At 61.6% G+C, this 21,942-nt stretch overlaps 1 protein-coding gene across 3 annotated transcripts in view; it reads left to right on the top strand.

Annotated features, from left to right (window-relative positions):
• Positions 1–21,942, top strand: part of LOC117977740 (serine/threonine-protein phosphatase 2A regulatory subunit B'' subunit beta) — a 61,671-nt gene that overhangs the window by 14,467 nt on the left and 25,262 nt on the right. For 2 of the 3 annotated variants that reach the window (XR_008622940.2, XM_055107040.2), the window contains exon 2: positions 16,847–17,032. Coding sequence is in view for 2 of the 3 variants with exons in the window: in XM_055107040.2 (XP_054963015.1) it covers positions 16,847–17,032 (186 nt within the window). In the remaining variant the exon portion in view is untranslated. Of the gene's footprint in view, positions 1–1,034; positions 1,541–16,846; positions 17,033–21,942 lie in introns of those variants that run through there. The other variant, XM_055107041.2, reaches the window with a different exon arrangement.

Raw genomic sequence — 21,942 nt, forward strand, 5'->3', positions numbered from 1 at the left:
AGGGGCCTTGCGGGTGGGGGGCCGTGGTGGGCGTCAGAGGTGGTGTGGAAGGTTGCAGGAGAAGAAAGGGCCAGGCTGAGATGGCTGCAGACTGCTGGCTCCAAGTCTAGGACACTCGGAAAAAGGAAAACGATGGAGACAGGAAACAGATCGGGGCTTGCGGGGGTTGGGTGCGTTAGTGCCACACAGACGTTTTTCAGGGCAGGGAAACTCCTCTGCGTGACCCCACAGTGGTAGATCCGTGTCATCCTGCGTTTTTCCAGACTCAACAGAGCGTGCGGCAGCGGGAGAGCCCAGTGCACGCTGTTGACTCGGGGTGATAGTGACCCGTCCAAGGAGGTTCATTGACTGTAACAGATGCAGGCGGTCACGCAGGACCTTCCTGATCGGGGACCCGGGAGGCTTTCTGCTGACAGCGTTCAGCCTGGCAGGAATGTGGCCAGTTTCTGACCCTCAGCCCGAAGGTATCCTGTCTCCTTCCCGGTGAGATCAAGGTGCAGGCCCCCGGAATGTCAGCTCACCCTCATTTAAAGTTGCCCGTCCCCCTTTTCCACCGCCCCTCTTTTCTTGTTCTAAATAAGATTGCAAACAAGCGCAGTTATCACAGTGAGCAGTGGCAGAGAAGACGAGATCCTGGATGCCCACTGCAGCTTAGCTGTATTCTAGAAACTCCTGAAGTCTGGGGAGGGGCGGAGATGCCGGCGCGCTTTGATGCCGGGCTGCCGGGATGTCTGGGCTGCCGTGCGTGTTTGTGGAGGCGCAGCTGCACCTGGCGTGCCCTGTGCTCTGGAGGGGCGAGCCGGAGCCGGCACCGAGCCTGCAGCCAGCTCTGGTGTTGTCGTGGGGGGGGGGGACCTCACTTCTCGCGGGGAGCGCCTTCGCCTGGGTCCCCGAGGCCGTCCCCAGGCTCTCCTCTCCGGGACCTGTTGATGCGCGCTCCGCCCAGGCTCTCCTCTCGGGGACCTGTTGATGCGCGCTCCGCCCAGGCTCTCCTCTCGGGGACCTGTTGATGCGCGCTCCAGGGCGAGCCACGTGACGGCTGCCGCGGTGCAGAAAGCGCCCCCTTGCCCGGCCGGACGGCCCAGCCGAACGGGGAGAGGAGAGAAGAGGACCGGAGGGAGCGGAGGGCAGTGCGGGGAGCGGAGAAGGAGGAGAGGAGAGCAGCGCCGAGAGCAGCCGGGTCTGCACAGTCGCGGGTCGGGAGAGGCGGCCGCCCCCACCCCCGGCGCCATGCGCCCTCCTCAGCCTGAGGAATGCGCGCGGCGCGGGCCCCGGCCCCAGAGCGCCTGGCGGACGACGCATGGAGCGCGCTGAGCCCGGGCCACGCCTGCAGCGCCCCGCCAGACCCGGCCCGGCCCTGCCCCGAGAGCGCGGCGCCCGGCCCGGCCCGCGGAGAGCCCTGCGCGCCGACGGCATGCGACTCCGCGAGCGCTCGCTGCGCCAGGACCCCGACCTGCGCCAGGAGCTGGCCTCGCTGGCCCGCGGCTGCGACTTCGTGCTGCCCTCTCGGTTCAAGAAGCGGCTGAAGGCCTTCCAGCAGGTCAGCCCCGCGCGCCCCGCGGCTGCCCGACACCGGGCGAGGCCTCCCGGCCCGGCGAGCCCTGCCCTCCCGGCCCCGCGAGCCCTGCCCTCCCGGCCCCGCGTGGGCCCCCGCTCGCCGCTGCTGGCCGTGCACCCGTTGTTGCGTGGCGGGGCCCAAACGCCAGATTTTCAGGGACAGTTGTGGGCGCAGGGGACCCGCTCGGGCCGCACGCCGCCGAAAACCGGGTGCTGCTCTGTGGGAAGCGGTGCCAAGCTTCTTAGGAAAACCGGCCTTTGAAAAGAGCACTCGCTCCTTTCCCGGGAGTTTTGGCTGTGAGTGCGCGCCTTGCTGTGATCAACCAAGGGGGCTGAGAGCCGTCAGCGCCTGGGAGTGTTCGCTGCAGACAGATTTTTAATTTAAATATACCTTGCATTGCTGGTAATAAACATCGGGAAACTCCTTCACCCTTCGTAAAGGCGTCGGGTGGGTGAAACTTTCCCGGCGTTATTGCAATACCCAGCATTCCTTCCCACTGGCTAACTTAAGAGTCGGTTGAGATATCACTCACATACCGGACTATTTATGCAGCGTGGTTTTATTCAGTAACTCAGTGGCTTTGAAATTTATTTATTTATATTTATATTTATATTTATTTGAGACGAAGCCTCTCTGTTGCCCAGGCTGGAGTGCAGCGGCGCTATCTCGGCTCACTGCAACGTCCACCTCCTGGGTTCAAGTGATTTTCCTGCCTCAGCCTCCCGAGTAGCTGGGATTACAGGCGTGCACCACGACGCCCGGCTAATTTTTGCATTTTTAGTAGGGACGGGGTTTCACCATGTTGGCCAGGCTGGTCTTGAACTCCTGACCTCAGGTGATCGCCCACCTGGGCCTTCCAAAGTGCTGGGAATAGGGGCATGAGCCTCCGCCCCAGCTGGCTTTGAAATTTAATCTCAGTTCTCAAAAGTGCTCAGGGAAGTAAAATTTGTGTCTGTACCCCGTGTATATTGTATGAGTTAGTTTTACGAGTACCATGTGATTTAAACGTGTAAGAGTCTTCCTGTGACAATCCCGGTATAATCTGAGAATTTAGGGTTTGGCTGCAGCCGAATCTGATCCGAATCTCATCCAGACAGGGTGTGCGTGGCGGGCGCCTCACAGCCACGTGGCACATCAGACGCGCTTTTCAAACTCAGTTCCAAGAGTCTGGAACGAGTGGCCTAACATCAAGCTGAACCAAGGCATCCTGCTTGAAGGGGGAGGAAGACCCACTTCTTTCTGTTGATATTTTAATTGAAATTTTTTCCATAAGATCTCACATCAACTTTTGCACTCCTTCGGAGTTTTTGACCTCTGTCTTCCAGGTTTTGACATTTTGCCTGTAAGTGGGTAAGGGCGAGGCTGGTTTCTTTAAAATCCTCTTAACCTGCGAAGAGTGAGATCAGCCTCGTGCGGGATTTGCTCTAGATGGTGGGAGGTGCTGGGAGGTGCTGGGCGATGCCAGCTGGCTGGTCGCAGAGTCAATGAGGTGATTAGCTCGCACGTGGCTGGATGAGGAAGCCCTTCAGCCCTGCAGTGGGGCCCTGGCTCTTCTGTGGGGGGCTGTGGTGACGATGCACCTGTGAGGACTGTTTATTTTTAAAAAGTCAGTTTCTGGGAAATCATGAATTCCGTTTACAGAAGTTTGCTTCATTTTACAGAAAATAGGTTTCCACGTTTTTAGGGAGTTAGGACAGACGTGTGAAATGCGTGTTGTCTGAGGGGTGGTGGAGGAATTACAGGCGTATTTTGGGGTATTTGTGGGGGTGGTGTTGGGGGAGAAGGGGACGTTTCCTGGCTGCTTTCACTCCGCGCGTGAGTGTGGGCTCTGTCTGTTGGGTCCACCCCACTTGGACACACCCTCAGGGTTGTCAGGGAGCACCCGTGTTGGAGCCACTGGACGTGCTGGGGTGCCGCACCTCCGCCTTCGGATGCTCCCGGCCGGGCAGCACGGTACTGTTTTCAGGGGTCCTCTGACGGGCACGGCCTTCCGCGGCCAACGTTGGCCGCACCCACGAGCCCCTGGCGGGTGCTCCTGAGCTTGATCTTCTGACTGCGACGTCCCACCTGGGCTTCTGTTCCCACTAACCCCCTGGCGGGTGCTGCCTGCCCAGGTGGTGAACCCAAGCTCCTCCTCTTCCCTGCCACTGCCCACTTCCCTGTCACCGGCATCCTTGACAAACCAAACTCGGGGGGTGGGGGGGTTCAGCGACCGCCGGCCTTGGGAACGGAACAGCATGCGTTCACGCCGTGGGTCCGGGGAGGCTCCCGTGTGACGATAGCGTGTTACACGTACTCTCGCCGTGGGTCCGGGGAGGCTCCCGTGTGACGATAGCGTGTTACACGTACTCTCGCCGTGGGTCCGGGGAGGCTCCCGTGTGACGATGGCGTGTTACACGTACTCTCGCCGTGGGTCCGGGGAGGCTCCCGTGTGACGATGGCATGTTACACGGCTCATGCTCTCACTGTAGGACCCAGCATGTACCTGGAGTGGGGCCGTGCAGCTGCTTGGCTGAGCTCTTCTTGCCGGAGCCACTGCCTGCGCCTCCTGCCCAGGGATTCTCGGCAACAGCAGGACAGCTCAGACCTTGTTCCCAGCCCAGGACAGCTGTGCTGCCTAGCCTGGCCCTCCCCGCCTGGGGAGTGACCCTCCCGCTCCCCACACACTGACTCAGCACACAGACGCCCCTCTTCACCTGTCCTGGTCACACAGACACTGTCCGGCGTCCCCACGGGGTCCTTCGGGTGGACGCACAGACCCTGCACAGCACCACGCACGGCTGAAAGCGCCGTCCCCTACGCGGCAGCCCCACTGTACTTGGAACTGACTTCAGCGTGGTGACAGCCTGGGCTCTGGGCGTCCCTGACGCACCTCCTGCTCTCACCGCCAGGGCACGTGCCGTTCCCCTCCCACGGCCAGTGCTCACCAAAACCCTTGCAGCCTTCAGTTTGGCCAGGACGCTGCCCAGGATGCCAGTCCCTGGGCAGTGGCACGGACAAGGCAGGGCTTGGGTTCCCCACCTGGCAGGGAGCTGCAGCAAGGGGGGTTAAGGGGAAACAGAAGCCCGGGTGGGAACGTCCACACAGAAGACCAAGCTCAGGAGCATCCGCCAGGGGCTTGCGGACGCAGGGAGGGTGCCAGATCCTCCCCTCGCTGTGTTGCGCGGCATCCACCGTCACCCCTTGGCTGGTGGACAGAATGATCCCCACGTTCCCCAGCCCAGCCTTCTGAGCTCTGTGGAGACTCACGCCTCGCTGCCGCCGTGGCTGCAGGCGCCAGTGCCTGGGCTGCAGGTGTGGGTGCAAGCTCTGTGGAGACTCACACCTCGCTGCAGCCGTGGGTGCAGGCGCCAGTGCCTGGGCTGCAGGTGTGGTTGCAGGCCCAGCCGACGTCTCTCAGCATCCATTGAGGCCCGGTTGCTCGGCTGCAGTCGTGTCTGAGTGAATGTTAGCCCACGTGAGCTCTGGCCAACTCAGACACCTGGACCTGCTGCGTTTCTGTGTCGACCCCTCCACACCAGTTCTCCCTCTTTGCTAGAGAGGGGATTTTTAAACCCACACGCGGGGCCTCTCATCTCCGTGTTCGGCTCCTCTGTGTAAACACCGACCTTTCTGACTCCTGTGTTTAGCTGTCCAGCGTGTGGTTTGCAGGTGTAGCTGGCAGCCCTCTACCAGCCCTCGCGGAGGGTCCCTGGGAGTCGACTGCTGGGCCGAGAAGAAAGCTCAGAGCTTGCAGCAGGCCCTGCCTTCCAGGCGGTGTCCGTCATCTGGGTGGGCGAGGGGCTCAGCTGGAATCCATGAGTGTGGGTCCCGGCCGAACCCCCCGTCCCTGATTCCATACCACAGCCTCCCGTGCTTCCGCCTCCCGCTGCAGAGTGGGGGCCGCTGCAGAGCAGGGGCTCCTGGGGGCACAGCTGTGCGTTGCAGCCTGTACTGAGCGTGCCTTCCGCCGGCCCCCTGCTGCTCCGGCACCTCCTCTGTGGCTTTGATCGTGGTGTCCGGTCCTGCTGCAGTTGGGGCGAGGGCCATTTCTGCTGGTCACCGCGCCCTGCCTGCTGTGCGCACCCTGTGCACACGCGGGGGTCTGCCCGAGGCCGGTGTCGCGAGAGGATGTGTCACGGTGCACGTGGCCCGTGTTCTCGGGGTACACTCACCTGCACCCATCAAGCGCACGCACTTCTACGCAAAAACAGGCAGCCTCAGTGTCAGGCTCAGCCTTTGTTTTTGGTCGTATATGGACGTGTTTTGCAAAACTGTGGGTGTACTCTGGAAGGGCGACACATGTATCTGTGACTTCTGGAATTGTGATGAGTCAGGGAGCTGCCTTCTCGGTGCCCTCGACAGAAATAGCTTGTTGGGAGGCAGGGTGTCGTCTTTATCAGTGTGCTTTGGGTGACGGGCGCTTTTTTAAAGTACACGTACCGAGGAGGATTTAAAGTGGATGACCTGGCCCCCACAGGCCCCTCTGGTTTGTCTGAACTTTTTAATGAACAGGCGGCTGGCTTTAGAATTCTTCTTCCACGCACACGCAGCTGTTTTTGCTCCTCCTGTGTTTACCGTAGATGCCTGGCCTCACCGGCTACGTTCGGGGCAGGGCAGCAGTCCCTGTGATTCCTTCAGAACCCCCTGAGACCTGCTGCTCGGCCCGAGAGGTGGCCAGTTCCCAAGTGAGCTGTGCGTGTTGAAAAGAATGTGTGCTCTGCAGCTGTGCTGGGGCCGAGTCTATTTCTGTCCATGAGATTAAACTTGTAAATCTCCCGTGCCCGCATGGGGTGGTTGTGTTGTTTGTTCCGTCTCTCGTCTATTAGTGCCCGGGGTGGGTGGTCCCGGCCTTCCCCCCATCGGTGCCCATGGTGGGTGGTCCCGGCCTTCCCCCCGTCGGTGCCCAGGGTGGGTGGTCCCGGCCTTCCCCCGTCGGTGCCCGGGGTGGGTGGGCCCAGCTTCCCCCCGTCGGTGCCCAGGGTGGGTGGTCCCGGCCTTCCCCGTGTCTGTGCCCGGGGTGGGTGGTCCCGGCCGTCCCCGTGTCAGTGCCCGGGGTGGGTGGTCCCGGCCTTCCCCGTGTCTGTGCCCGGGGTGGGTGGTCCCGGCCTTCCCCGTGTCTGTGCCCGGGGTGGGTGGTCCCGGCCGTCCCCGTGTCAGTGCCCGGGGTGGGTGGTCCCGGCCTTCCCCGTGTCGGTGCCCGGGGTGGGTGGTCCCGGCCTTCCCTGTGTTGGTGCCCGGGTTGGGTGGTCCCGGCCTTCTCCGTGTCGGTGCCCGGGGTGGGTGGTCCCGGCCTTCCCCGTGTCGGTGCCCGGGGTGGGTGGACTCAGCCGTCCCCGCGTCAGTGCCCGGGGTGGGTGGACTCGGCCTTCTCCGTGTCGGTGCCCGGGGTGGGTGGTCCCGGCCTTCTCCGTGTCGGTGCCCGGGGTGGGTAGTCCCGGCCTTCTCCGTGTGGGTGCCCGGGGTGGGTGGTCCCGGCCTTCTCTGTGTCGGTGCCCGGGGTGGGTGGTCCCGGCCTTCCCCGTGTCGGTGCCCGGGGTGGGTGGGCTCCGCCTTCCCCGTGTCGGTGCCCGGGGTGGGTGGTCCCGGCCTTCCCCGTGTCGGTGCCCGGGGTGGATGGTCCCGGCCTTCCCCGTGTCGGTGCCCGGGGTGGGTGGTCCCGGCCTTCTCCGTGTCTGTGCCCGGGGTGGGTGGTCCCGGCGTGGGTGGTCCCGGCCTTCCCCGTGTCTGTGCCCGGGGTGGGTGGTCCCGGCCTTCTCCGTGTCTGTGCCTGGGGTGGGTGGTCCCGGCGTGGGTGGTCCCGGCCTTCCCCGTGTCTGTGCCCGGGGTGGGTGTTCCCGGCCTTCCCCGTGTCGGTGCCCGGGGTGGGTGGTCCCGGCCTTCCCCGTGTCGGTGCCCGGGGTGGGTGGGCTCCGCCTTCCCCGTGTCTGTGCCCGGGGTGGGTGGTCCCGGCCTTCCCCGTGTCTGTGCCCGGGGTGGGTGGTCCCGGCCTTCCCCGTGTCGGTGCCCGGGGTGGGTGGTCCCGGCCTTCCCCGTGTCGGTGCCCGGGGTGGGTGGTCCCGGCCTTCCCCGTGTCTGTGCCCGGGGTGGGTGGTCCCGGCCTTCCCCGTGTCGGTGCCCGGGGTGGGTGGTCCCGGCCTTCCCCGTGTCGGTGCCCGGGGTGGGTGGTCCCGGCCTTCCCCGTGTCGGTGCCCGGGGTGGGTGGTCCCGGCCTTCCCCGTGTCGGTGCCCGGGGTGGGTGGTCCCGGCCTTCCCCGTGTCGGTGCCCGGGGTGGGTGGTCCCGGCCTTCCCCGTGTCGGTGCCCGGGGTGGGTGGTCCCGGCCTTCCCCGTGTCGGTGCCCGGGGTGGGTGGTCCCGGCCTTCCCCGTGTCGGTGCCCGGGGTGGGTGGTCCCGGCCTTCCCCGTGTCGGTGCCCGGGGTGGGTGGTCCCGGCCTTCCCCGTGTCTGTGCCCGGGGTGGGTGGACTCAGCCGTCCCCGCGTCGGTGCCCGGGGTGGGTGGTCCCGGCCTTCCCCGCGTCTGTGCCCGGGGTGGGTGGTCCCGGCCTTCTCCGTGTCGGTGCCCGGGGTGGATGGTCCCGGCCTTCTCCGCGTCTGTGCCCGGGGTGGGTGGACTCAGCCGTCCCCGCGTCGGTGCCCAGGGTGGGTGGACTCGGCCTTCTTCGTGTCGGTGCCCGGGGTGGGTGGTCCCGGCCTTCCCCGTGTCTGTGCCCGGGGTGGGTGGTCCCGGCCTTCCCCGTGTCTGTGCCCGGGGTGGGTGGTCCCGGCCTTCCCCGTGTCGGTGCCCGGGGTGGGTGGTCCCGGCCTTCCCCGTGTCGGTGCCCGGGGTGGGTGGTCCCGGCCTTCCCCGTGTCTGTGCCCGGGGTGGGTGGTCCCGGCCTTCCCCGTGTCGGTGCCCGGGGTGGGTGGGCTCCGCCTTTCCTGGCGGGCTGAGTTTGTGTCCAGTCGTGTTTACTTGATCAGTGCCGAGGCTGCGTTGTCAGGCATGGATAAAGTTAGCATCATCCTGTCTTCCCCTGACTGACCTCTTCAGCGTTCCTTGGTGGCTTGTCTGTCTCCAGGTCTGTCCATCACCTTGTGTCACTTCATGGATGTTAATACAGCGACACCAGGTTTCTCTACTGTCTGCCTGCTCTTTTTCCATCTCAAAAAAAAAATGTGTAGCCTCTGGGTCCTTAAGTCACATATATCTCCTGTGTCTTTTTGTTTTCTGTTTTTTTTTGTTTTTTTTTTTGTTTTTTAGTAGAGATGAAGTTTTGCCATGTTGCCCAGGCTGGTCTTGAACTCCTCAGCTCAGACAGTCTGTCCCCCCTCAGCCTCCTTTCAAAGCGCCAGGATTGCAGGCATGAGCCACTGCGCCCGGCCGGTTTGAGGGTTTTCGCATCATCCTGGTGATGTGAGTTTGGTTTGCAAACCTGCAGGAGAGTCGGCTGTAGCCGTCAGTTCTCGGGGGAGAACTCCCCCCTGCCCAGCTCATACCAGCACCTCCAGGTGAAGGCTGCAACTTTCCTTTCATTCCTGGGGCCGGAGGCACGCTGGGGATTTACTTGGAGCTCATTCTTCCCACTGAAGGTGATGCGTTCTGGGAGCTTCCCCGGAGGACCGTGCGTTTTGCCTCCTCTTCCTCAGAGTTCTGCGAGGCTGTGAGAGATTTCGGGTGAGCCCGCTCGGCCCACGCTTCTGAAGGCAGAGCCTGTTCAGGCTCCACGGGCTTTCCCGGGTTCTTCCTTCCAGGCAGCTGTGGCCTGAGGTGTCCTCCTTTCCTGCCAGCCTGTGGGCGCCGTCTAGAAGACGTTTGTGAACTATTCTGTCCAGGGTTCTTGGCAGTTTTCAGCAGGAAGGTTGGTTTGTGTACCCAGGTCATTGCTATATTGCCAAACACAGGAGCCTGAGAGCTCACTGCAGAATATTCGCAGGGTCAGTTCCGTACCCCAAATAGCAGAGCTGTGTGAACCCAGCGTGATGAAGGGGGAAGAGCCGCAGGCTCCGCAGTGGGACCCCCGCAGCGAGAGACGGGAAGGCGCTGCTGTGGGAATGTGTTGTGGGCTCGGGGAGATGCACTGCGGGATGGGGGGCTCGGGGAGATGCACTGCGGGATGGGGGGCTCGGGGAGATGCACTGTGGGATGGGGGGCTCGGGGAGATGCACTGCGGGATGGGGGGCTCGGGGAGATGCACTGCGGGATGGGGGGCTCGGGGAGATGCACTGCGGGATCGCGGGCTCGGGGAGATGCACTGCGGGATCGTGGGCTCGGGGAGATGCACTGCGGGATGGCGGGCTCGGGGAGATGCACTGCGGGATGGGGGGCTCGGGGAGATGCACTGTGGGATCGCGGGCTCGGGGAGATGCACTGTGGGATGGGGGGCTCGGGGAGATGCACTGTGGGATGGTGGGCTCGGGGAGATGCACTGTGGGATGGGGGGCTCGGGGAGATGCACTGTGGGATGGGGGGCTCGGGGAGATGCACTGTGCGATGGGGGGCTCGGGGAGATGCACTGCGGGATGGCGGGCTCGGGGAGATGCACTGCGGGATGGCGGGCTCGGGGAGATGCACTGCGGGATCGCGGGCTCGGGGAGATGCACTGCGGGATCGCGGGCTCGGGGAGATGCACTGCGGGATCGCGGGCTCGGGGAGATGCACTGCGGGATCGTGGGCTCGGGGAGATGCACTGCGGGATGGCGGGCTCGGGGAGATGCACTGTGGGATGGGGGGCTCGGGGAGATGCACTGTGGGATGGGGGGCTCGGGGAGATGCACTGTGGGATCGTGGGCTCGGGGAGATGCACTGCGGGATGGCGGGCTCGGGGAGATGCACTGCGGGATGGGGGGCTCGGGGAGATGCACTGTGGGATGGGGGGCTCGGGGAGATGCACTGTGGGATGGTGGGCTCGGGGAGATGCACTGTGGGATGGGGGGCTCGGGGAGATGCACTGCGGGATCGCGGGCTCGGGGAGATGCACTGTGGGATAGTGGGCTCGGGGAGATGCAGGGACCTCCTGCCCCAGGACACAGAGGTCACGTCCTGAATCACAGGGAAGGGGTGTGCCCTTCAGGTAAAGCTGTGCTGAAGGAGCACTCAGTCGGCAGCTACTGTGGGAAGCCTGCTCTGCCCCAGGTTATGGAGGCAGCCTCTGTTCCTCCTAGATGGGGATCAGAGAAAAACAACTGAGTCTCACCGTGGGTGAGGGTCCTGTAGGGACAGCAGGGTGGGGACAGTTGGGGCGCTGACTGTGGGACCCCTGTGACCTGCGGTGAGGGTCCTGTGGGAGTGGCAGGGTGGGGACAGTTGGGGCGCTGTCGGTGGGACCCTTGTGACCTGGGGTGAGGATCCTGTGGGAGTGGCTGGGTGGGCTGTTTTCTCTGTGAGGACACTGGAGCTTGGACCCAGTCCTGGATTGATCCAGGCAGTCAGGATTGTGGGTGCAAAGGCCCTGAGCTGTGGTCCATTGGTATGGGGACTTCCTCCTTGGACCCCTCCTCCATGGCAGTTGGTTGAGGAGGACACAGTCCCGTCCTCTGAGTAGTTGATGGAGGAGGAGGACGCAGCCCCATTCCCTAGGTAGTTGGTCAAGGAGGACACAGCCCGTCCCCTGGGTAGTTGATGGAGGAGGACGCAGCCCGTCCCCTGGGTAGCTGATGGAGGAGGACGCAGCCCTGTCCCCTGGGTAGTTGATGGAGGAGGACACAGCCCTGTCCCCTGGGTAGTTGATGGAGGAGGAGGATGCAGCCCGTCCCCTGGGTAGTTGATGGAGGAGGAGGATGCAGCCCGTCCCCTGGGTAGTTGATGGAGGAGGAGGACGCAGCCCGTCCCCTGGGTAGTTGATGGAGGAGGACGCAGCCCCGTCCCCTGGGTAGTTGATGGAGGAGGAGGACGCAGCCCCGTCCCCTGGGTAGTTGATGGAGGAGGAGGACGCAGCCCGTCCCCTGGGTAGTTGATGGAGGAGGACGCAGCCCTGTCCCCTGGGTAGTTGATGGAGGAGGAGGATGCAGCCCCGTTCCCTGGGTAGTTGATGGAGGAGGACGCAGCCCCGTCCCCTGGGTAGTTGATGGAGGAGGACACAGCCCGTCCCCTGGGTAGTTGATGGAGGAGGAGGACGCAGCCCTGTCCCCTGGGTAGTTGATGGAGGAGGAGGACGCAGCCCTGTCCCCTGGGTAGTTGCTGGAGGAGGACACAGCCCTGTCCCCTGGGTAGTTGGTCAAGGAGGACACAGCCCGTTCCCTGGGTAGTTGATGGAGGAGGATGCAGCCCTGTTCCCTGGGTAGTTGATGGAGGAGGATGCAGCCCCGTCCCCTGGGTAGTTGATGGAGGAGGACGCAGCCCTGTCCCCTGGGTAGTTGATGGAGGAGGACACAGCCCGTCCCCTGGGTAGTTGATGGAGGAGGAGGACACAGCCCGTCCCCTGGGTAGTTCATGGAGGAGGACGCAGCCCTGTCCCCTGGGTAGTTGATGGAGGAGGACGCAGCACTGTCCCCTGGGTAGTTGATGGAGGAGGACGCAGCCCGTCCCCTGGGTAGTTGATGGAGGAGGACGCAGCCTGTCCCCTGGGTAGTTGATGGAGGAGGACACAGCCCCGTCCCCTGGGTAGTTGATGGAGGAGGACGCAGCCCCGTCCCCTGGGTAGTTGATGGAGGAGGACGCAGCCCCGTCCCCTGGGTAGTTGATGGAGGAGGACGCAGCCCCGTTCCCTGGGTAGTTGATGGAGGAGGAGGACGCAGCCCCGTCCCCTGGGTAGTTGATGGAGAAGGACGCAGCCCCGTTCCCTGGGTAGTTGATGGAGGAGGATGCAGCCCCGTCCCCTGGGTAGTTGATGGAGGAGGACGCAGCCCTGTTCCCTGGGTAGTTGATGGAGGAGGAGGACGCAGCCCTGTCCCCTGGGTAGTTGATGGAGGAGGAGGACGCAGCCCTGTTCCCTGGGTAGTTGATGGAGGAGGACACAGCACTGTCCCCTGGGTAGTTGATGGAGGAGGACACAGCCCGTTCGCTGGGTAGTTGATGGAGGAGGACGACGCAGCCCTGTCCCCTGGGTAGTTGATGGAGGAGGAGGACGCAGCCCTGTCCCCTGGGTAGTTGATGGAGGAGGACACAGCACTGTCCCCTGGGTAGTTGATGGAGGAGGACACAGCACTGTCCCCTGGGTAGTTGATGGAGGAGGACACAGCCCGTTCGCTGGGTAGTTGATGGAGGAGGAGGACGCAGCCCTGTCCCCTGGGTAGTTGATGGAGGAGGAGGACGCAGCCCTGTCCCCTGGGTAGTTGATGGAGGAGGAGGACGCAGCCCTGTTCCCTGGGTAGTTGATGGAGGAGGACACAGCCCGTCCCCTGGGTAGTTGATGGAGGAGGACACAGCCCCGTCCCCTGGGTAGTTGATGGAGGAGGAGGACACAGCCCGTTCCCTGGGTAGTTGATGAGGAGGACACAGCCCGTCCCCTGGGTAGTTGATGGAGGAGGACGCAGCCCGTCCCCTGGGTAGTTGATGGAGGAGGAGGACACAGCCCCGTCCCCTGGGTAGTTGATGGAGGAGGAGGACACAGCCCCGTCCCCTGGGTAGTTGATGGAGGAGGATGCAGCCCTGTTCCCTGGGTAGTTGATGGAGGAGGATGCAGCCCTGTTCCCTGTGTAGTTGATGGAGGAGGAGGACACAGTCCTGTCCCCTGGGTAGTTGATGGAGGAGGACGCAGACCCGTTCCCTGGGTAGTTGATGGAGGAGGACGCAGCCCCGTCCCCTGGGTAGTTGATGGAGGAGGACACAGCCCCGTCCCCTGGGTAGTTGATGGAGGAGGAGGACACAGCCCGTCCCCTGGGTAGTTGATGGAGGAGGACGCAGCCCGTCCCCTGGGTAGTTGATGGAGGAGGAGGATGCAGCCCTGTCCCCTGGGTAGTTGATGGAGGACGACACAGCCCTGTTCCCTGGGTAGTTGATGGAGGAGGACGCAGCCCCGTTCCCTGGGTAGTTGATGGAGGAGGACACAGCCCCGTTCCCTGGGTAGTTGATGGAGGAGGACGCAGCCCCGTCCCCTGGGTAGTTGATGGAGAAGGACACAGCCCGTTCCCTGGGTAGTTGATGGAGGAGGAGGACACAGCCCGTCCCCTGGGTAGTTGATGGAGGAGGACGCAGCCCGTCCCCTGGGTAGTTGATGGAGGAGGAGGACACAGCCCCGTCCCCTGGGTAGTTGATGGAGGAGGATGCAGCCCTGTTCCCTGGGTAGTTGATGGAGGAGGATGCAGCCCTGTTCCCTGGGTAGTTGATGGAGGAGGAGGACACAGCCCCGTCCCCTGGGTAGTTGATGGAGGAGGACACAGCCCCGTCCCCTGGGTAGTTGATGGAGGAGGACACAGCCCCGTCCCCTGGGTAGTTGATGGAGGAGGAGGACACAGCCCGTCCCCTGGGTAGTTGATGGAGGAGGACGCAGCCCGTCCCCTGGGTAGTTGATGGAGGAGGAGGACACAGCCCTGTCCCCTGGGTAGTTGATGGAGGAGGACGCAGCCCTGTCCCCTGGGTAGTTGATGGAGGAGGACACAGCCCTGTCCCCTGGGTAGTTGATGGAGGAGGATGCAGCCCGTCCCCTGGGTAGTTGATGGAGGAGGAGGACACAGCCCTGTCCCCTGGGTAGTTGATGGAGGAGGACGCAGCCCTGTCCCCTGGGTAGTTGATGGAGGAGGACGCAGCCCCGTCCCCTGGGTAGTTGATGGAGGAGGACACAGCCCTGTCCCCTGGGTAGTTGATGGAGGAGGAGGACACAGCCCTGTCCCCTGGGTAGTTGATGGAGGAGGACGCAGCCCTGTCCCCTGGGTAGTTGATGGAGCAGAAGGACGCAGCCCTGTCCCCTGGGTAGTTGATGGAGGAGGACACAGCCCCGTCCCCTGGGTAGTTGATGGGGGAGGATGCAGCCCCGTCCCCTGGGTAGTTGATGGAGGAGGACGCAGTCCCGTCCCCTGGGTAGTTGATGGAGGAGGACACAGCCCCGTTCCCTGGGTAGTTGATGGAGAAGGACACAGCCCGTCCCCTGGGTAGTTGATGTAGGTGGAGGACACAGCCTCGTCCCCTGGGTAGTTGATGGGGGGAGGAGGACGCAGCGGGTTCCCTGGGTAGTTGATGGAGGAGGACACAGCCCCGTCCCCTGGGTAGTTGATGGAGGAGGACACAGCCCCGTTCCCTGGGTAGTTGATGGAGGAGGACACAGCCCCGTCCCCTGGGTAGTTGATGGAGGAGGATGCAGCCCCGTCCCCTGGGTAGTTGATGGAGCAGAAGGACGCAGCCCTGTCCCCTGGGTAGTTGATGGAGGAGGACACAGCCCCGTCCCCTGGGTAGTTGATGGGGGAGGATGCAGCCCCGTCCCCTGGGTAGTTGATGGAGGAGGACACAGTCCCGTCCCCTGGGTAGTTGATGGAGGAGGACACAGCCCCGTTCCCTGGGTAGTTGATGGAGAAGGACACAGCCCGTCCCCTGGGTAGTTGATGGAGGAGGAGGACACAGCCTCGTCCCCTGGGTAGTTGATGGGGGAGGAGGACGCAGCGGGTTCCCTGGGTAGTTGATGGAGGAGGACACAGCCCCGTCCCCTGGGTAGTTGATGGAGGAGGACACAGCCCCGTTCCCTGGGTAGTTGATGGAGAAGGACACAGCCCCGTCCCCTGGGTAGTTGATGGAGGAGGATGCAGCCCCGTCCCCTGGGTAGTTGATGGAGCAGAAGGACGCAGCCCCGTTCCCTGGGTAGTTGATGGAGGAGGACACAGCCCCGTTCCCTGGGTAGTTGATGGAGAAGGACACAGCCCCGTCCCCTGGGTAGTTGATGGAGGAGGATGCAGCCCCGTCCCCTGGGTAGTTGATGGAGCAGAAGGACGCAGCCCCGTTCCCTGGGTAGTTGATGGAGGAGGAGGATGCAGCCCCGTCCCCTGGGTAGTTGATGGAGGAGGAGGACGCAGCCCCGTCCCCTGGGTAGTTGATGGAGGAGGACGCAGCCCCGTCCCCTGGGTAGTTGATGGAGGAGGACACAGCCCGTCCCCTGGGTAGTTGATGGAGGAGGACGCAGCCCCGTCCCCTGGGTAGTTGATGGAGGAGGACGCAGCGGGTTCCCTGGGTAGTTGATGGAGGAGGACGCAGCCCCGTCCCCTGGGTAGTTGATGGAGGAGGATGCAGCCCTGTCCCCTGGGTAGTTGATGGAGGAGGACGCAGCCCTGTCCCCTGGGTAGTTGATGGAGGAGGACACAGCCCGTCCCCTGGGTAGTTGATGGAGGAGGACGCAGCCCTGTCCCCTGGGTAGTTGATGGAGGAGGAGGATGCAGCCCGTCCCCTGGGTAGTTGATGGAGGAGCAGGACGCAGCCCCGTCCCCTGGGTAGTTGATGGAGGAGGACACAGCCCGTTCCCTGGGTAGTTGATGGAGGAGGACGCAGCCCTGTCCCCGGGGTAGTTGATGGAGGAGGAGGACGCAGCCCTGTCTCCTGGGTAGTTGATGGAGGAGGACGCAGCCCGTTCCCTGGGTAGTTGATGGAGGAGGAGGACGCAGCACTGTCCCCTGGGTAGTTGATGGAGGAGGGCGCAGTACGGTTGCTGATCCCGTTAACTGTTTCAGGGGGTGTTTTAACGTCACGGAATGAGATCAAATGTCCACCTCGCAGGTTGTGTAGAGATGCAAGCAGGAGACTCTTGAGTGAGTGTTCTGGGGCCTGCGGATATACTGGGTGAGGGGAGTGCTGGTGCTGAGTTGGGCCAAGAGCCCGTGGGCGTGGGCTGTGCACCGGGTGAGGGGCTGAGGCGTGTCCGCAGCAGTACCTGGTGGTCGACCCCTTCTCCTGGCTGTGTGGTTGCCTGCCCTGCCTCTGCCTCTCAGAATGTGAGTCTTCCGGGCTCCAGGGACAGGGTTGCCTGTGGACGGCACCTGTGCCTCTCCACGTCTGAGCTCTCAGGCGTCTGGGGTGCGCGGCTGCCCTTTTCCCCAGGTCCGTGCCAGGTGTGGTGGGGTCAGTGGTGTGGCTCATGGGAATCGGGAGTGGATCCTCGCTGGGCTCTCAGGCGCCTCGGGCACGTAGCTGCCCTTGTCCCCAGGCCCCTGCTCGGTGTGGTGGGGGCTCAGTGGCGCAGAGCAGCCACCCAGAGTGGGGTCCGTGGCAGCATGGTGTGGCCTCCTGGGTGGAGGTGGCCCCTGCAGTGGAGTACGTGTGTGGTCCCCCGCAGGGATTGCAGTGTGTCCTCTCCCAGCTGGGATCAGGTGGCCTCAGCACCGTCGGCCCTAGAGAGGCCCCGTGTATTGTCCGGGTGAAGAAGGCGTTCGATGCTCCCAGGTTCTAACTGAGCGCTGTCTGTCGACTCTTCAGGTTCAGACGCGGAAAGAAGAGCCTCTGCCCCCGGCTACGAGCCAAAGCATTCCGACCTTCTACTTCCCCAGAGGACGCCCGCAGGACTCCGTCAACGTGGATGCCGTCATCAGCAAGATCGAGAGCACCTTCGCCCGGTTCCCCCACGAGAGGGCCACCATGGACGACATGGGCCTGGTGGCCAAGGTGCGTGTCAAGCGTGGGACGTGGAGCAGCTGAGGTGGTACCGCGGGCATGTGAGGGTGAGGCCGAGCGGCCGAAGCGGGTGCGTGTCACACGAGTGTGAATGAGGCCGAGTGGCCGAGGTGAGTGCGTGTCACACGAGCGTGAGGCAGAGCGGCCGAGGCAGGTGGGTGTCACACGAGCGTGAGTGAGGCAGCGTGGCCGAGGAGGGTGCGTGTCACACGTGTGCGGGAGCGGCCCAGGTTTTCTCTGAGGTTATAGTTGTGGTCTGAGGTTTGCTGTCTGGTTGCTGCTGTGTGAATTCTTAAGCATCTGAAACCCGAGTGGGAATTCCGTCTGCATTCTCATCCTGAGGCTGTGAAGAGCGCAGGCCCGCCCTGTGCCACCCTCCCCTTCTCTCCCCTCTGGGGCCAGTGGCGCCAGCTCTCGTGGCTCTCGGAGGCCGTTCTGCACCCTCCTGGCCTTGCCCCTTTCTGCCCGAGGAGCGGCCATCCCAGGCTGGGCAGCTGTGGACCCCTGTCTCCCGGCAGCAGCCCCATGGGCCCATTTCTAGACCCACCCTGAGTGCTGCAGCACGGCGTGCATCATTCGCCGCCTGCTTTCCTTCTCAGCTGCATGCTTTCCAGGCTGACCGCGTGAACGCCCGCAGATGGAGCACGCTCAGTTTAGTGTCTGTGCGTTACCAAGGCAAGGCCTACACCAGATGCGTGTCTGGACCCCTGGTGGGCGGTTGTGTTTCCAGGGACCTGTGCCTGCATCTCCAGCCTCCTGCCCTCCAGGTGGAGTCGCTGGCCAGCGGATGCTCCCACTCCTCCAGGTCAGAGCCCCAGAGCCTCGGTGCACGGTACATGTGAGCCCCTCAGGGTGAGACCCCTGCCCCCCAGCACTCTTGCAGCTGTGAAGGGGGTCCTCGGGAGTGAGCAGGTTTTTGTTTTTTGGGTTTGCTTGTTTGAGACAAAGTCTTGCTCTGTCGCCCAGGCTGGAGTGCAGTGGTGTAATCTCGGCTCACTGCAACCTCCACCTTCTGGGTTCAAGTGATTCTCCTGCCGCAGCCTCCCAAGTAGCTGGGACTATAGGCATGCACCACCATGCCTGGCTAATTTTTATATTTTTAGTAGAGATGGGGTTTCACCATATTGGCCAGGCTGGTCTTGAACTCCTGACTTCAAGTAATCCGCCTGCCTCGGCCTCCCAAAGTGCTGGGATTACAGGCGTGAGCCACTGCACCTGGCCGGTTTTTGTTTTTTTAACTTATTAATACAGTCTATTAAATGAGTTGGTTTGGGGATGTTAAACCAACCTTCCATTCCTGGCATAAATTCCTCATGGTCGCTGTGTCTCATCTTTTTTATATGTTGCTGGATTCCAATAATTTTGCAACTGGATTCACAGAGAAGACAGTGTTTGGTAGTTTTTTTGTGAGTCCTTTGTCTGGTTTTGGTTTTAGGGCAATACGGGTCTGAAAGAACACATTAAGAAGTGTCCCCGCCCTTTTTCTATTAGGGATTGTGTTTTTAAAGTATTTTTAAAAGTTTTGTTTTATAAATATGTAAAAACCTCCATGGTTACAAAGTGAACACTAACAAACCAGACACATTCAGGTAAGTCCAGGTTCTGTCCCTGTCTGTGCTGTTTCTACCTGGAGGTAATAGTTTCCATAGCTTTGGTTTATCCTCTTACTGTTATTTTAGCTTTTAATATGAGCAATTACGTACAAATATGTGTATGAGTATGAACATACATCTTGCAGTTCTTAGAGAAAAATTAGCATGCTGTTGTACACTTGCATATTTGTTTTTGCTAAGTCACTCGGTATTTGTAGAGGTGTCCCTGTCTTGTACGGCAGTGTGGGGCCATGAAAGGACCAGATAAGTGACAACCATGCAAAACCATCTTCCAGTAAAAATTAGGATCATTCTATAATCATTTTTGTTGAAATATTAGAAACTTTCTTACAGTCGGTTGCAAACATGTAGTGAATGAAAAGAACTAATATTTACCTAGTATGCTGTCATTTAAAACACCAGAAACATTAAGAATTGTTTTATCTCTCAGTAAAAACTTGCCAAAAGTAGTTACAGGAGTGCCATCTCCTTGTCCCGTGTGGAGCGAGCACCTGCTCCGTGCCCTGGCAGACTCTCTCGACTTTACACGCCTTGCTCAGCTTCCGTGTTTTATGCTTGGTGCTCTTGAAGTTGTGGGGCATCTCTGAGAGTTCCTTCACTGGGAGGTCTCTTTGCTGGCATTCCGTCTGCTGGGACACCTTCATCCTTTTCAGTACAGCCTCCGTCGTGTGGAGAACTCACCCCCGCGGAGTGCGCCCGGCCCCACCCACAGGGTCTCTGCGAGCCTCCCGCTGGGTCAGTCACCTCTTTTGCAGCTCACGTGCTGCGTCCGCTTCGGGTCCTACAAAGCCGCTCGCGCAACGCAGTGAGGTTCCTGCATGGGATCCATGTATTCCCCTCAGTGCTTCCCCGCCACGGCGCCCCCCCACCCAACGCGGTGCTTCCCCGCCAGGGCGCCCTTCCTCACGATGCTTCCCCGCCGCAGCGCCCCTCCCCACGCGGTGCTTCATCCCCACGGTGCTTCTCCCCCACGGTGCTTCTCCCCCACAGCGCCCCCCCACACGGTGCTTCCCCGCCACGGCGCCCCCCCCCCACCGTGGTGCCGCCCCCCACAGCGGCCCCCCCCCCGCGGTGCTTCATCCCCACGGTGCTTCTATCCCACGGCGCCCCCCCACACGGTGCTTCCCCGCCAGGGCGCCCGTCCCCACGATGCTTCCCCGCCACGGCGCCCCCCCCCCACCGTGGTGCCGCCCCCCACAGCGGCCCCCCACCCGCCGCGGTGCTTCCCCGCCAGGGCGCCCGTCCCCACGATGCTTCCCCGCCACGGCGCCCCCCCCCCCACCGTGGTGCCGCCCCCCACAGCGGCCCCCCACCCGCCGCGGTGCTTCCCCGCCTCGGCACCTGGTTCTCACGTGCGCGCTTCATGTCGTTTTCCTTCCAGGACTCAGTTCTCGGTGTCACCTCGCTTCCACGCACAGCGGCACTGGCCTTGGTGGCCGTCTAAGGTAGTGAGGCTTTAAGACTTGAAAGAACCTGGTCCGTTGGCTGGATGTCACGTTTGGTGGTAAAAAGCAAGTTTTGTCGTTGTCTTCGATGCCCCAGAGAAGCAGGGTGACCTGGGTGTGACCCAGCGGGGCAGGGGAGAGCTCTGAGACTGAAGTTGTGTCGCTTGCAGTGTCTGCACCGCTGGGAGTCCGAGAGACACCTCCACAGGCCCCACTGTGCCTGCACGCAGCGACCCGGCCCTGCAGGCGGAGAGCATGGTGCTCGGGCACCCACCGTGACTGTGGGCAGAGGCCAGCAGGGTGTGCACTGTCGCGACTTAATCCACCTGCGCTGTGGCGGCAGAACGCTGTGAGCGTCCAGCGTGTGTGGGGGCCGCAGGCAAACTTCAGCTTCCCCGAGAGGCTGCTGGGCCTGTCTCGGTGGCGCCCAGCTCGCCGCCATGTGCAGATGTCCGTCCACGTCTCCATCGTGTGCCTTTGGGACGGTTTTCTGTGAGCCGGGCCCCCGGCCCAGGGGCCGAACGAGTAGGGGTGGCATCATCATCACGCTTCCCTGCGTGAGGCCCGCGCCGTTTCGAGTTCTTCCCGTCGCGTGAGTGACTGAGTGAGGGCCGGGAGTCACAGCTCCACACGCGTGTTGTCAGGCGGGTGGACTTTGGCCGGCGGCTGCTTGAGAACTCATGTCTGAGGGGACTTTGAGTTTGATGAGGGGCGTCCCGCCGTGGATCTTAGCCGTGGCCGTGCAGTGAGGTCCGTGTGTGCCTTCTCCTGGCCCGGTTCTTCCTGTCTGTGTGAGTCAGGGCTGATCTCATACATCACTTCCTCCCTTTCATCATTTTCACTCCTCTGTGTTTTCTCTGAAGCCGTTTGAAACAGAGTCATCAGCTCCTTCACCTCCACCAAACTCCACCCCCTCAGCTGCCCCCACAGGAAAACACACTTTTCTCTTTGTTAATTTCCTTCAAACGTTGTTGGCTAATTCAAGGTTTTCATTTATGGAGACTATTTTGATGATTTACATTTTTTCTAAAAATTTTTTGCATAACTTAGAAATTTCTTGCTCTAAAGCTTTTCCTTGTCTTGTACGATTTACAAAATCTTGATCGTATCTGCATCATATATAGACACTTTCTTGACAGAATCATTTATTCCTGGTTCCTTTCTTGATCCGTCATGCTACACACTAACGTTTATCTCTTTCAATAAGCACCTGTCAGTGTTACAGATTATTTCAGTTCTTTCCCTCATGAATTTCTACGGTCATCTTTTTTACATACACTTCCTTCTGTCATTTTTTTTAGTTTATTGAATAGTTTTTTGTTTTGTCAGCTGTATTGTCATATAATTACACACCCTAAGATTCACCAATTTTAAGTGTACAATTTGATCCGTTTTGGTAAAGCACACACCTGGGTATCCATCCTCATAGGCAGGACCGGCCATTTGTCACCTGCCGCGGGTGTCCCGCGTGCCTCCTTTTGCGCCTCCTTTTCCGCCTCATCAGTCCCCTCTTTTCTCCCTGGCCCGGGCCAGCCGCAGATGTGCTTCCGGTCGCTGTAGCTTTGCCTCTCTTAGAATTTCACATGAGGACTCTTGGAGCATTTTGTCTGTGGTTTCTCACTTCTTCCTGGCAGCATCTTTATTTTAAATTTTATTTTGAATGGACAAGTAATATTTGTGTATACAGGGTACAGCAAGATGTTTCGCTATGTGTGTGTTGAGGACTGATTAAGTCCTGTGGTGTGGATAGTGTGGGGCTATAGCTGTGTGGCTGGCCGGGGCATGGTGTCTGTGGGGTTCACTGTGTGTCTGGTGGGGTGTGGATACTGTGGAGCTCGCGTGT

This window comes from Pan paniscus, chromosome Y, assembly GCF_029289425.2.
Source record: "Pan paniscus chromosome Y, NHGRI_mPanPan1-v2.0_pri, whole genome shotgun sequence".
Lineage (NCBI taxonomy): Eukaryota > Metazoa > Chordata > Mammalia > Primates > Hominidae > Pan > Pan paniscus.